The following is a 16400-nucleotide window of genomic DNA, read 5'->3' as shown; positions in this document are numbered from 1 at the left end:
TTCTAATCAAAAGATTAATAATTAAACAATGTAAAAAAAAGTTTATATTCATATAGCATGTAAAATTACAAAATAATCATAAACTATGCTACCTGTTTTATGCTTACTTCATTTTATCTTTAAATTATAGTCTCTTCTGATATCAATTCCTTCCTATTTATTTTTGTACTAACAAAACTATTGTATTTATTTGCTTTATGCTAGGTAAGGTAGGTTAGAGGTACATAAGAGCTTAAATTTAAAACTTTGGTAAAAGGGTTAGGAATTAAGGTTTAGATGGTATTTATGTAACAGTGTATTATTGGTTTACCCTATTTGCATAGCTTTTTAAAAGAAAAAGTTTTAAAATTTCATTATTTGCACCCGATCTGTTTATTTCAATACATAACTGCTGTTTCTAAGAATTTAAATTTCTATATATTAGTTTATAATTATTAAATCAGACCCGTAAATGACTTTTTTAAATTTTGGATTGCCTTATTTTTCATAATAGGCTGCTAACCAATACATTTGACTTATAAAGAACTACTAAAAATAGCTTCTAAAAGATATATAAAAAAACAACAAAACATTTTAATATAGTTTTTTTTTGTGTTATGCGATGCTAAATAACAGTATTGCATAGATGCGCATTTTAAAGTATTTTGGTTCTTTTTATAAACAGGAAAAATCATAAAAACAGTTTCAATTTGTACAGACGAATAAAACTAAAAACTATGAAACTTTGTAAATATAATTCTCTTAAGCTTGGCAAAAACAAAGTATCTTGACAAAAAAATATTTTTCAGAATACACTGACTGCTCTGAAGTTAAAGTGAACGCCATACTGCTTGTATATAGAAGGTTAGTTAGTACTTCTAGTAAAAGTATTAAGTATAAAATATGTTTCATTAGTTGTTACATTATTACTGTGATCAACAAATAGTTAAAAAGTTTTAGTTTTAAAAGATAACTAAAAATTATATTAGTAAAGATATCAAACTTACTATAAAAGAAGTAATACATCTTTATTTCAATTAAACTTTTTTGTTTTTCTTAATTTGCTTTATCTTATTAAACATTAGAACTAGGTTACTGATGTAATCAAAATAACTTATAAGTTTATTAACAAACAGGAAAGGGCCTATTGTCTATAAAGTTAGGAAGAATGAGAAATCTAGAATTTCAAACAATGAAAATACATTACACGGAAAAGAAATATCTGTACGTTTACTCTTTAAATAACTTTTTTAAAACTTATACTTAATTATGTTGATTGATTTACACTTGATATCATAAAATTTCTATCAAGTAATCAAGGTGTTATAAAAGTATAATAAAAAAAATTTTAAACCCTATTAATGTTTATGACTAATAGTTTTAAATAAAGATGTGCAAATAAAATATTTTATTAACAACCAGTTTTCGGTGACAAAAAAAAATTGCGACCTCTTCAAGTAAAATAAAACATTAAACTGCACATAACAATGATGCTTGTCTATAATGTTATTTATAAACTTATTCATGCATGAAAAATCTAAATAAAAAACTAAAACCTTACATAATCGAAAATTTAAGCTTATCAGTGTATAAATAGGTAAAATTAGTACTAATTTTAAAACGGATTGAACTTAATTAATATTGTTAGTCAAAAAAAAATAAAATCTGAACTGAGAGCTTATTTTAAAAAGTTCAAAAATATTTATACCTTGAATGTTAGCTAAATGGATTAAAAAACTATCTAAAATCCGAATTTTAAGCGAAGTTTCAACAAAACAGTAACATATGTCTAACAGTTTTAGAAATCCATTTTATTTCTAATTTCATTCTAGATTTTATAAACTAAAAGTTATTAAAGTTTTGTATATTTGTATAGTCCTCAAATAAATTAATTTTAACTTTAACCAAACTTTACAGGCATTGAAACATAAGCCAGAAATTAATGAAAAGGAAAAAATCGAAGAAATGCAGAAACAATGTTCACATGTTTTTGATCAGAAAACTTTACACAAAATGAAGCTTATAAGTGGAAATAAGAAAAAACCTCAAAAAACCTTTTTGTGTAAAAATTGCCACAAAGAAGGTCACAGAGCTAACGAATGTGCAGAACCAAAGGTACTTAACAAAAAGTGTTTTATTTATTATAAATATTTTATTTTTTAAATTTAACACAGTTAATAATTTTTTTTTCAAACAATATTTTAGGCTCCACCAATGCCAAAATATGCCACTGGAATTCCAAATAGTATGTTAGTTAAAGCTAATAAAGACGATCCTGGTGTTATGTTTGATCGAAACGGAAACTACGTTGTTTTGAAAAAGTTACTATTTATTACTTATACTATTAACTTTTATAACGTTTAAAATTTAAAATAATATCTTTACATTAATTTAAGTTAAAATATATTGTACAATAACCTAAAAAGTTAACATTTTAAAGTTTTTAATATTAATTTTATCAATGATAACAAGACTTTAAATTTTTATAATGTATAAGAATATAGCAGAAAAATATTTTTCAATATATAAAATTACAGCTTTCATAAAACAAACTACCATTTTCTTTAAAAAGTATATATGTTATATTAGAAATATAGTGAAATATAGTAAATTAAATAATAAAGTTTAAATAGTTTCTTGAACTAACTAAAACTATAAATAAAGGTTTGGATGTGAAGAAAGCAAAAAGTCTAAAACGCCTGTTAAGGAAGAAAGTGAGTGCGAAAAAGAATATGAAAACATTCCAGATCATTTAATTTGCCCAACTTGCGATGAAATTCTCAAAGAAGCAGTTTTGACGAAATGTGGTCACGTGTTTTGTGATGAATGCATACGAAACGAGCTTTTAGAAACTAAAACTTGTCCTCAATGCGGCCAACACAACTCCCCTGATGATCTTTACGCTGAAAATAGCTTAAGACAGGTATTTTTATTATTATACTTTTCTAACAAAAAAGCTTAATAAATATTTTTTAGGACATTATTTATTTAATATTCAAAACTAAAAAAAAACGTTTTTATAACAAAACTAAGATTTAAAATATGCATAAAAAATTGCCAAGAAGAATCAAATATAATTTAATCTAATAATAAGATTAACTTAGGGGATTTTAAATCAATAAAATCTTGAAAGTTATTTTTGTCTCATTTTAGTTGAAATTACATTTTTTACGTACTCTAATTTATTATATTATATAGACTTTAAAACAGAATTTATGTTTTTGCCTCTTTTATACATCAATGGTAAAATAATTTACAGGCAGTTTGTACATACGAACTTAAATTAAGAAAGAAAAACCTAATCTGGTCAAACAACACACCTCCTGTAAAAGTTGATCAAGAAAATCAACTTATACAATTCTCCGCTAATCACAAAACTGAAAAACGTTTAATCGTAAGCATTATTTTTTTTTAATGTTATTTTATATATTTTACAAATCAATATCAATGAATACCTATTAACTAAAAAAAAAACTTATATACTAAAACTGCAACGTTTTAGTGTATAAAGAGTACTGTTTACTTTAATTAAGATTTTATTGCTTTAGAGAAAACCTTTTGACAGTTCATAAACATTTAAAGTAAGTTTTAATTTTTCAAATGTAGCTCAAATATTAAAAAAAATACAGGTAAATGACAATTGCAATCAAATGAAAAATTTTCTGGGAAAAATTCGGCCAAAAATTACTGCTAATAAGGTATCTGAGAACAATGTTCAACTTTCAGAATCTTCTAACAACCACAACGTCATAAGTTATCCTACCGTGCAACCAGTAGTTAGTTTAAATTTGCCAAGCGTTACTTCATTTCAACCGGCTCAAAACAACATTCCTCCATACAATTACTTGATGAACAACTTGAACCAGAAATCTATTTTTGCTGCTCAGCCGCCAACATTTAGTCACTCAACCGTGCAAAAAACAGCTGATTGGTCGAACGCCTACTTGCAGCAGCAATCATATTTAAGTAACAGTTATCCACAAAATTTGATGAATAACTACAGTTTGTATCAAAATTCTGCTATTGATACTTCACCTATATACTTGCAAGCTACATCGGGTATAAGTAAAAACTCAACTATCCGCAATTCACCGTCCACAGATGATGAGCACAAAAGAGTAAAGGTTGCACCGCAAAAAGAACAATCAAGAGTTACAAGGACAAACATACACCACAAAAGACAAGGTGATGAAATCTTTAGACCACCATCCACGAATCATCATCACAAAAGAAGAAATCTGACACCATTAAGAGAGCTTAGAGAATCCAGAAATGCGAGCACAAGCAGACACCATAGAAGACGTGGTGATGAAAACAGCCGCGTTTCAAGAGATAAAATTAACATTGAGAAGGGCAAAACACGTAGAAGAAGTCGTGAAAATCGTAACTCTGATGATCTAAGGTCTTTTATAAGATCTGCGAAAAGAAAACGTTTAATAAGCGAGCTTAAAGATAGTTGTAAAGATACGCGTCGCTCAAACTATAAAAAGGAGCGCAGACTTTCACCAAGTAACATAAAAGATCACAAAGTACTCTACAAACCAGATGATAGAAGGATAAGTGATAGACATAGAAGCTCAAAGATACACAACCACATCAGTAAACGCAGAGTAGAAGTTCTAAGTCGTAAGGTTTCACAAAACATTGGAAGAAGTCACACAGAACAAGACAGAGCAAAGGATAGATCGAAAAACGATAGACACAGAAGCTCACAAAATCACGGTAGCAAACGGAAAGTTGAATTCTCAAAATCGAGGTCGAACAGAAAGTAACTTAATTTCAAAAACCCTTGAATCTTTTCAAAATCTTTAACTTTATGTGTTTTTATTACTTTATTGTGTTGTTTTTCATGTTTCAGTTCCATTTAAACCAAAGCATATAAAAAAAACTAAAAGTAAAGCTAATCTGGTAAATTTAAAGTTGTTCTTAGTAAAATAACATTGCATCATAAGTAAAATTTTCAAAATGTTATTTTAAGTAATGCTTGTTTTAAAGTTTAGAAATAAAGTAAATTGATTTATCAGTTCAAGTTTTGTTTATACTCATAGAAAAATTAAGCATATATGCTAATAAACTCAAAACAAAATAAATATTATTGTCCATCTTTTACTTTTTAAGTCTATTTTAGTTAAGATAAGTTAAAATTTACTATTCAAACAACTAGAGTTTAAGATTTAAAAAACAAGTAATTTCAAAATAATAAAATTTTAATGCTGTAAACGACCTTAGTATTAATTTTATACTTTTTTTGCATCATAAGTGAAGACAAGTAGACTTGATCAAAAAAATCTTGCTACTTAACTAAGGGTCGTAAATTTTTAACCCGCATGCTAAAAGTGAAAGCTGTCGAGCGAAAATATTTAGACCCCTTTGATTTTAAAATTCAGCTAGGGTAGAAGCAAGATAAAACTTTTTAAAGTAAAAAAATTGAGCGTCTTATATTTTCGTTTAATAAAGTCTAGTATGTTTCGCTTTTTTGTATAAAAAGACTATTTGTACTTTATTAAAAAATTAAAATTTTGCATAGACTAAAAATTTATAAAGTTTTTTGTTTTAACCGGTTTCTAAAATAATTATAGGAAAGTACTTTTGAACGCTACAAAGTTAATTTATTATTTTAAAAAATTACTTTCAGTTTATAAAAACCTAACTTTTTGATTTCTATTATGAAGTTTAAATTAATTTTTGCTCCAAATTGAAAGGAAAAATGTATAAACAATAAAAAAATTAAAATAAATAGCAATAAAATGTATCTTGCATTCTATGCTAGTTAAATTGACAAAAATATTTCCGGCCCGCGCAACATTTTTTCGTTCAAAATGGCTTTGTCCTGAATTCCTGAGTTGATTTACTTTATAAATCCTACTTACTACTACTTACTAAATTTGATTAAAAATAACTAAGAAGCACAATTTTTTTAAACAAACTTATATTGGCCTGACTCTCGCATAAATCTCCCAGGCAACGAAAGCAATTCAAATCGAAACCACCACTGACAAATCCAAATTTGCAAATGCTAGCAAAACTGACTTTATGTTGCTAATCTTAGGGGCAACAGTGGTTTATAAACAAGAACTTAAAAAAAAAAATAAAATTAATTAAAATAAAAATCATAATTAGTGTTTTAATAGCATTGTTTTCACGTGCCGTTGTAGTGTGACCGTTTAACTTGTTTTTTTTTTATTTTTTACTGGTATAAGCTTTATTTTTTCAGTTCACTTATGCTGATATTTCTCATGACTTTCCATCTAACTAAAAACCAATGTCTGTTCATTAAGGAGTTTAGTACTGTAAAGGTTTTAACATTAATTCTTTTTAAATAAACATTTTAAGTTTTACAATTTAGTTAAACAGATTAAGTGGAAACTAACATAATTAAATTTACTACATATCTAAATGTTAAGATAATTAAAACTCTAAAACAAAACTATAACTAGTATGTCACTTGAATGATTTCATTTAATTAAGAATAACATAATTAGTTTATAGTGAAATACATGAACTAAACTTGAAATTTAAAAACAAAAAAAAAACGTTTAATTTTATTTGTCAAAATTTTACTAACATAATTTAAAAAATATATATATATATATAATTTTTTATCATATTACGTTCTGATAAACAAATCCAATAACAAAGAAAACTATGAATAGTTGTTTTAATAAAAACACAAAAATTTAAAACTAACAAAGTAATTAGCGCAATAAATAATCAGTGTAAAGTAATAACTAATTTAACTAAAATACTACTATCGGTAACAAAATAGATAATTTAACTGATTAAAGACACTTTGTAGTCAAATTATTATTTTTTGCACAATTCTGGTTTCTCTAAAAAAAAAGAAATAGCCTCTAGCTTAACGAGATCAAATACACTATAGCAATGAAGAATTATTTTAAATCTATATATTTCATATTTCCTAGAACAATCTCTTTTGTTCACTAGATGTTCTGCAACTTAAGACCTTTTAGCTGCGTTTTGGTTGCCGTTGTCTCAATTTCAAGTTCTTTTTCAACGAATTTTAACACACAAGCAGGTAAATGTTCTTTTATCCTGTTCTTTAAATGCATATAAGTTCGATCGATATAGCTTCTGTCGCAGAAGCAATTAAACTTGTATACTACACAATTTTTGTCTTAGTCTGGTATCGGATCCTTCAACTGCACTTTTAATAAAGATTTTGAGAGAAATACAACTCTTGGACTAACTTTTTTGTAAGATGTTTTTGTTAAATATTTTACTTTATTCTCAAATACACGTGACGTTTGTCCAATACAGTAGACTACCGCTTAAGTACGCACTTTTTTTGGTACGCACCCCGCCTTAAGTACGCACTTATCCAGAAAAACAAAAAAATAGTTTACTCTTTTTTTTACTTAAAATTAAATTAAAGAACTAGTTTTGAAAAATCTACCTTCTGGACAAATACAGCATTTGAAAGGTTTAGTGTCACTGTGAGTTGTTTGATGTTGAACTAATGAACACTGTAGAGAAAATTTTGTTATCTCTGTTAACGAAACTAGAAAAATAAAAGTTTTAGAAATACAATTCAATCTACATATTTAACTTTCCCGTTATATGTACAATTTATTTATCAAAATAAAGGATGTTACATTAGAATGGCTAACCTGCTGAGTTAGCCTGAGACTTTCACAACTTTTACACTAGGGTGAGTAATCCTGAGTAGTCTAAGTGGCCTGAGATTGTGACAGTCCTGTTATTAAATGTTAATAAACTAAATACTTATGTAATGGTTGCAGAAAACTGAAAAGAATAATGATATTTGAGCTGTAATGCTATAAAATAAATAAATCTAGATGACAAAGTTAAAAAAAACCTACAAATACAACATAGTTAAGTCATAACATGATTTAAATGTACACACGTTGATGTTTTGAAAATGTTTGGTAAACACAATGTAGTTTGTTACTGTCCCTCTAACAAAACAAAATATGTGGCTAGTTGTAAGAAAGAAAACAATTAATTAAATTTCATATTATATATTATATATGTCGTCAAAAAGTACGCACTACCCGTGCTAAGTACGCACTTTTTGGTCAGATTCAATTTGCGTACTTAAGCGGTAGTCTACTGTATATGGTTAATAATTTTCAAAACTGCTTAAAACTTCTCCGGTACGTATATATTAGGTTTATTTAGGTTTTGTGATGTGACTTTATAACCCTCTTAATCAAATCTGTTGATTATCCCTTTTTTTTTATTGAACTATATTTTATTATCTTTACGTCTAAATGAAGTAGTTCTTTAGAAAAAATCTTGTAGGCTTTATTGTAAGGCGTTTTTATTAGGTATACTTTTCGTTTCTCACTACAAAAAGATTGGTAGTGTAAATACTGCTTAGTAAAAGTTGTTTTCCTATAGACATTCGTTAAAAACTTGTTTAAAATTATGTTATAAATTTATATATAGATGGCAGTTGGTTGTTCTCTTCCATCTAATTAGTGAAAGAAATGTATTCATGTAAAGAATTTAGTTTTTGAAATAAAGGTTCGTTTTCACATTCTGTTATAATTATAATTAAACAATCTTAAACGTTTCTAAAGTAGACTACCTGTGACGACAGATCTTCAGCAATTTTGGATTCTAAATGTCCGATAAAAATGTTAGCAAGTGTTGGACCCAATAGTGACCCATTGCCACGCCGTCTGTCTGACTGTAATTTACATTATTGAAATTAAACTGTACATCAATTGTTGCTATTTTCATCAGGTTTAGAGAATTATTCTTCTCTAAGTTTGGTTTTCTTGTTTAATATAATTTATCAACACTTACCTTAATTGATTCTTCAAATGGTACATTAGTGAATAGTTGCTTCACATTAAATGATGTTAATCCTGTATTAGTTGATTTGGTGCATCTTATCTTTACGGTTTCTGGTACATCAAAAGAGTCTTTTACGATAAACTGTTAGTAAAAATAGTTAAAACTGGCTATACAAAATAATTAACAAATCTTGCTACTTTATTTTTTTTTGACTTAATCATCGACATAATAGGTCTAAAAGGAATATGTTATATAGTAATGAAATCAGATTGTTGGCTCTCCTTTTTATAAACTAGCTCCTTTAGAAATTAAAAAACAATTTTTCTATTTTATTTAAGTCATCAAATTAACTGCTATGTCCTAACTCTACAAATTTTGTCGAATAATTTAAAATTTCACATATTTTGTCCAAGTTACCTGTTTTTACTAACAGAAGAATACCCGAGCCTTTATCAGGTTTGGCTATAAAGATTTTATCGTTCTTTTTGATGGTATTAATTTGGTTTAATATTTCTTTTGTGATGATAAACTGACTTTTGTTCGGTATTGATTTAGTGTAGTTGTGAGCAATTGCTACCAAGTTACCCTTAAAAGTAAATCATTGCTACTTGTAGTTTGACGGCAACTTACCTGATTAAGAAAGCTTTTAAACCCTAAATAAGTATTTAGTTCTTTTTCATCTAAATTATAAGTGGACAAGTTTGTCACACTAAGAACTAAATGCAGTATCATAAAGACTAAAATTTGCTGTTTCTACAAAGAAAGTTCCTATGTTAAAACAAAAGTCAGTCTATCAATACAAAACATAGTAAACACAATTTTTACCATCATCAAAAAAGATAAATTCGTTATATCCAAACCTGATAAAGGCTCGGGTTTTGTTATGTTAGTAAAAAACAGAGTACTTGGGTAAAATGAATGAAACTTTAAATGAATCGAAAAAATTTGTAAAATTAGGACATATTAGTGAATTTGATAACTTAAAAAAACAGAAAAATCAATTATTATTTTTCTAAAGAAGCTAATCTATAAAAAAGAGATCCAACAATCTGTTTTTGTGTCTTACATACATGTTTTTCAAGTGTTTTATATCTATAGTTTATTGAACGACAAAAAAATACGCTCAAAATACTTGTATCTAAGATCAGGTGAACGAATATTCACACACTACGGATTTTTAACGTGTTGTCCAAGACAACTACTAATCTTAATCAAACCAGATATGTGTAAACATGAAGATTTTTTTAACAAACTAGCTTCATATAATAATAACAATATTTATTAAATTATAATGAACTTTGTTTGTTGTATTACTACAATTTCAATGTAAATATTCAAGTTTATTTATCTCAAACATTTTTTTGTTATATAATGCAAATACTTCTAGCTGGATTTTTTAAAGCTTTTTTTTTCTATTTTTGTATTAACACAAATTACGTTCTATTTTCTTTATTGAATAGAAAACCATGCATGTTGTTCTATAAACATTAAATTAAAGTATTTTTAAGTTAAGCCAGTTTTGATTTTTCTTAGTTACAAATTGAACTTAGCAGTGTCTTGTATAGAAAGGTTTATTTTAAAGTTTCAGATAATGCTTTATTAAAAAAATCGTTTGTACATCTTTTTTAAACTAGAGACAGCTAAATGCTTTTTTAACAATTAAAAATGAAATATAAGTGTTAAACAATTACATTAAAAATTCTTAGATTTTTTTAGCTATAAAGTAAAACAGCTGACTGTTTTCATTTAAAAAACCATTCTTACTTTTATATAATCAATTTCAAGTATAATGTAAAAAACTTTAATTTTTTCATACTAAAACTTTTTTAATTACAACTTACATCTTAGTTGCTATTGATTGAGCAGATGTATCTGCAAAACTTATTTTATATTTAGATTGTTATGATTGTTATTGTTTAAAACTAAGTGCAAAATATGCATTTTAGACAGCGTCATTGATGACAACCCTACTTTTAAAACAATTAACTTACAAATAAAATAGCTTTTGAAATACACAAGAACTAAGTTTTGGAATACTAAATGTAATTCGGTTGTTTGTTTTTAAAGCGTAGTCGTTTTAAATAAAGATTATTATCTGACGACTTAGGTTTTTAAATATATTATAATGCTTATCAATTTATAGTTTATTTGTAAGCATATTAAAATTAACAACAGCTAGAAATCAAGAATTCTAATTATGGTTAAGCTTTTGTTTATAGCAGTTTACTGCAACCCTTATACACACCATTGAAGTTGAAGTAACTAAAATGCTCTTCTAATATTTTTTTTTTAAATATGGATGTAAAACTACTTTAAAAACAGTTTTTTATGTTTTAATTAATATAATTGTAGAATTTTAGTTTATTATTGAAAGTGATATATAAACTAAGAATCAATGTAACAATTAATGAGTTTCTATTATTTGTCAATCTATATAAAGCAAACTTTTGTATTTGATTTTTTATAACTGATGTTTGAGCAAGCAAAACTGTTTGAAGAACATGACTAATGTTAAAATTTGAACAATGATTTAAAAATTATCTCTTAACGATGATATCAAAGCATTATTTTATACGCCAGACGCAAACACCTGCTCGCGTGCTAAACCTTAAGGAAAAAAAATCTCCACATACGTCTGCAGGTTAACATTATTGCCATTAAAGCGAACTTTGAACGTTTAATTTTTAGTTATTATACGCTACAGCAGATGTTACAAGATCAAGACAAGTTAAAGGGAGGAAGTCAACGGTGAGGAAAGCCTACGGCTTAAAGCGTGCAGAAGGGAAAGATAAGAAAAAGAATTCGCATCTAACGCCAATAGAGTGAATAATTTAAAAAAAAACTTATCTCAGACTCTTATATAAAAATCAAACTCAGTAAACTTACATTAAATAAACTAGCTTAATTTAATTTATATTAAATAAGTGCACTAGAACAGAAGATTTAAATAGTTTATATGCTTATACTAAATCGAAAATTATACTTTTTAGTTTCATTACATATTAAAGTATCATCTACATTTCACGATTGTATAAACATATACAAAATTGACTTTGAATTTGAAAAATAATATTATTTAACTATTTTTGTACCTTAAGACAACTTAATTTTTTTTCTTAGTGATTGGAATGCTTAATAAAGTTCTTAAACTATATATAATTATTACAATAAAACTACTAAATAAAAGATTTTAAAAAAGTTGTGGACCTTTTTTCATTCTAAAAATATCCAAACATTCTACACAAAATACAAAAACCCTTAAAGTGTTTGCAAACCTCAAGTTTATTACAAAAAAGAGATCAATCAAGAATGCACATGTAAAATTAAACATAGATTGCAAAACCAAGTAGAAGAAAACGACTCCTGCGATAAAGTTATTAACAATAGTTTTTGGTCTCACAAAATGGAAAATTTTCATTTATATGTTAAACTCTTAAGTGAACTATCTTTAAAGTAGAATAGTTTTAAATGCAGAACTATTTAATAGAGTTAAAATCGTACAAATTGAAAATCTAATATAATAAGAATGCTTTGTTTCAATGGTTTTTAATACAAAGGTATTTTTACAGATGAAAAACCGATAATATCCTTAGTAGCTTCAAACGGTTGTTTAGACCATTTGTTTTCTTTAACGTCATAAAGCATTATTGAAGATGTTCTTATGTAGAAAATCAGTATTTTATTCCCAATTGAAACGACCCTATTGAAATCAAAATAACTAATTTCTTTTTTAAAAGCAACAAACTTTTTACTTCTCGTGTCAAATACTTCGCAGCCGTTGCCATATCTTCTAACAACAAATAATTTGTTTTTAACTACTACAAGATTGTGATGTAGTACTTTTTCAACTAAGTTAGGCATTGACGACCATTTATCAGATATTACGTCATACGCTTCTACAGTATTAAAAACTCTGTCTCTATTGTCCTAACCTCCAGACACTATTATTCTTTCTTCAAATACAGCGCTAGCTAATCCGTCTCTTGCCTCCTTCATTCTTGAGACTTCTTTCCATTTTTTGCTTGTAGTATTGAACTGCAAGCAGGAGTTGAGATTAATCCACGAATCTACTTTTTTCGTACCTCCGATCACAAATATGCTGTCCATGTACGCGCAAGCTGTATAGCATCTACGATCATCCACCATACTAGCAAATTTAGTCCAGGTTTTATTTCCTGGTGAATATTTTTCTACAGTGGTTATAATATCATATTTATGATCAACTCCACCGAGCAAGTACACATCTCCTTTTATGCAAAAAGAATCAGAACAGTAACGCATCTTATACAAAGTTGGAATAATTTTTATGCTATTCAAGTTGTTTCTTTTGGCTTTGTTAACATCATTTGTTATTTTACTACAAGTTTCTTCAAAGCCACAGATTATCATCGTGCAAAACTTTTCTTGGCTACAATATCTAGTTTTGTAGTATACGCTTTTTTGTTTTTAAAAAAGTGATCCTTTCTTGTTACTATTTCTTTTAGTACATGAGCGACTTCATTATTTTGAATGAATGATGAAGAACTATTTAAAACACAGTTTAGAGCGCAATCCGAAAGTAAAGGAAGACGAACTGCTAGTAACAGGTGTTTTGCATACTTGCTGCGGTCTTCAACTTTGTACTTTAACCAATTAATGGCAGCATTATATACTTCAACTTCAGAGTGAATGCTTATTTCTGAACTTGAAAGTATTTTTGCAATTAGTTCGAAGTTTAACTCCAAGAAGCTTTGAGTTTCTACTACCATTGAAAAGCAACGTTGTATGTAGGACAACGTTGTTTCTTCGAGACGAGATAAATTGAAGACTTTCGCCAGGGTGAACAATAAAGTCACATTTTTAACACATGCTTCTTCACCAAAAAAATTGTATTTTTCTAAGATTGCATCTTGTTTGAGCAAAGCTTTATTCATTATAAAAATCAAAACTAGATGATTATTGTTTTGCACAGCTTTGCCTATAAACATTTAAGAATGTTTATCGAAAGTAGGACACTAAAACTAAAAGTATATTATTTTAATACAAATTTGAGTATTAAAAAAAAAAGTATATACTTTATTAAATTAAATCTTACAAAATTTGTACAAATTTAAGTTGAAATGGTAATCAAATAAATTGAAAGCCGACAACATTTGTAATTGGTACTTTTTTAAAGAATAACTTTATACAAAAAAGAAAGCAAAAATGTTCGGTTTCTTTATTAAAACGTTTTGATTTTTTAAATTTTTGATCAAAAAAATTTACAGTTTAAAAAAAATTCAAGATTAAATAAACAATTTTAGCGAAACTTTTAATATTTTGAAAAACATTATAAAAAAAACAATTAATTTACTACAATTTCAAACGCAAAGCTAAAACTTGTAAACATTTTACCTTGTAGGTCTTTATTAGTTTGTAAATGTTTTACATCCAAATCTTTAGAACATATTTCTTTGCAAAACTCGACGAAATCGTACTTTACTGAACCTCTAAAACATTTTTCAAACCTTTTAGATTTTTCTTGAGCCAGTAAATTTCGGTTTTTATTCACATCCTTTTTGTTTATTAATTGTTGTCTTGGTTGTACAAGACCACTTTTTGATAAGTTCATAGCTATTATTTATAAGCCAAAAAGTAAACTTATTTCTAAAACTATTTGAACGTTATATGATTTTCTAAATAGTAAATTATAATAAATTCTTGTAAATATCTATGGTTATTTAAGTAAGTTTAATTTTAGTATTATACTGGTTAAACCCTGATTTTCATAAATTTTACTTGTACTCGCTCTAATGAACAAATTTCATTACTATTAAAACTTATTATTGGTAAATTACTTCTAACTACACTTTTTTATTTATTCTATGCATTTTGTTTCTCTTAAAAGGTTTCTACTTCTATCTTAAATAGCTAATTTAAATTACTTTTATCATTCTAGTATTTTAACGACTTTACTGATAATTTTCTTTTGAGCATTTCTGTAAAATATTTTCATTCAAAGTTTATTTTGAACACAACGTAATTTTACCTAAACGCACTTGAGCGAGAAATCCCTCAAATAGCGTTGCTAAGAATTTAGGTAAACTTGTACAGGTCATATAATTAAAAAGCAATTATAAACTGGGAAAAATTTTTTACAGCATCATAAAACATAACTATACAAGTCTGTTAAGTATAAAAACTACTATTTATTTTTTTTTTGCATAAAAGGTTGTATATCTAAAAAACGAAAATCGTGCAAAATTGAAATATTTCTTAAAAGTTATTCAGGGTTATGGAATAAAAAAAATTGAAAAATAATTTACATCATCATTAAACTCATTTAAATAAGTATATTTAAAAAAAAATTTGTAAAAAAACAATGTTTATTAAAAAAAGGTTGTATAAATAAAAAACTAGAAAAAAAACACAAAATTTTCAAAGGGACTCCATTTAAATAGTCAAACCACAATTCATTGGACTTTTTTTTTTTAATTAAAGACAAAGGATTTATTCTTTAGAATTGAAAAATGTTTTTAACTAGCTATTAAGATAAGGACATAATTAGGTCTTAAGTTACGACATTTTTATAAAACTCCTAAAAAACGCTCTCAAGCTAAGTTCACGATCGTAAGTAATTTTCTGAGAGAATACTTGGCTTGAATGGCTTTATTTGTTTTTTTTTTCAACCAAATTTTAAAACATATTATTATCAAATTCTTTAATGCTAATTTGGAATTTTTTTATTTTAAAGAATGTTTATTTGCTTTGGTTTTCACAATAATTTTCATCCAATTGGGCTTTGACTTTTGTAGTGGGCCCCTTTAAAACTTTGGAGATTTTTTCTATATATCTAATTTTACAAGTTTTTCTCCAAAAATGATAATTTTTTTTCAACTTTTTTATTAGACTTGTTATTAAAATTTAATTTTCCTTTTTTTTAAACCAACCATAAGCCTAAATATTTTTTTCAGAAAATTCCAATTTTGCACGATTTTCAATTTTTAAGTTTGAAAACTTTTATGCTTAAATAAATACTTTTTTAATAATTCATTTTTTAACAGACTTGTATAGTTAAGTTTCATGATGTAATTATATTTATTTCCCTATTAATTATTTCTTTTTAAATATATGACCCATACAAGTTTTACATAAATTCTTAGCAAAGCTATTAAAGAGAATTCTTGCTCAAGTGCTATGAGTTTAGCTAAAATTTGTATCAGTCATATATTTAAAAAACAATAATTAATTGGGAAAAAATATACTTGCATCGTGAAACTTAATTATATAAATCTGTTGAAATAATAGTATATAAAAAAAAATTCTGCATAAAAGTTTGTAAACCTAAAAACTGAAAATCGTGCAAAATTGGAATTTTCTGAATAAGTTATTTAGGCTTAAGGTAAAAACATATTTGGAAGAAATTTACAACAAGTTTAAAATTAGTTTGTTCAGTATGTTAAAAAATAAATCTGAAAAAAAAAAATATAATTTTTGGAGAAAAACTTGAAAAATTAAAAAAGTAGAAAAAAAAAGTAAAATTTTTATAAGGGCCCCACAACAAAAGTCAAACCTTAACTCGATGGAAATTGTTGTGAGAAGCAAAGCAAAAAAACATTAATTAGAATTAAAAAAAGTTCCAAGTTAGCATTAATAAATTATAATATAATTTGTTTTAA

General features: G+C 26.2%; 1 protein-coding gene across 1 annotated transcript; it reads right to left on the bottom strand.

Annotated features, from left to right (window-relative positions):
* Positions 1 to 12690: 12690 nt before the first annotated feature.
* LOC145840326 (kelch repeat and BTB domain-containing protein 12-like) lies at positions 12691 to 13044 on the bottom strand. The gene has a single exon (XM_082947552.1). It carries the CDS (start codon positions 13042 to 13044, stop codon positions 12691 to 12693), a length of 354 nt encoding a protein of 117 aa, XP_082803678.1.
* Between the last annotated feature and the right edge of the window lie 3356 nt (positions 13045 to 16400).

Source organism: Thalia democratica, chromosome 1 (genome assembly GCF_965202585.1).
Source record: "Thalia democratica chromosome 1, ktThaDemo2.hap1.1, whole genome shotgun sequence".
In the NCBI taxonomy this organism is placed as follows: domain Eukaryota; kingdom Metazoa; phylum Chordata; class Thaliacea; order Salpida; family Salpidae; genus Thalia; species Thalia democratica.
This window is presented reverse-complemented; position numbering and strand designations above follow the sequence as displayed.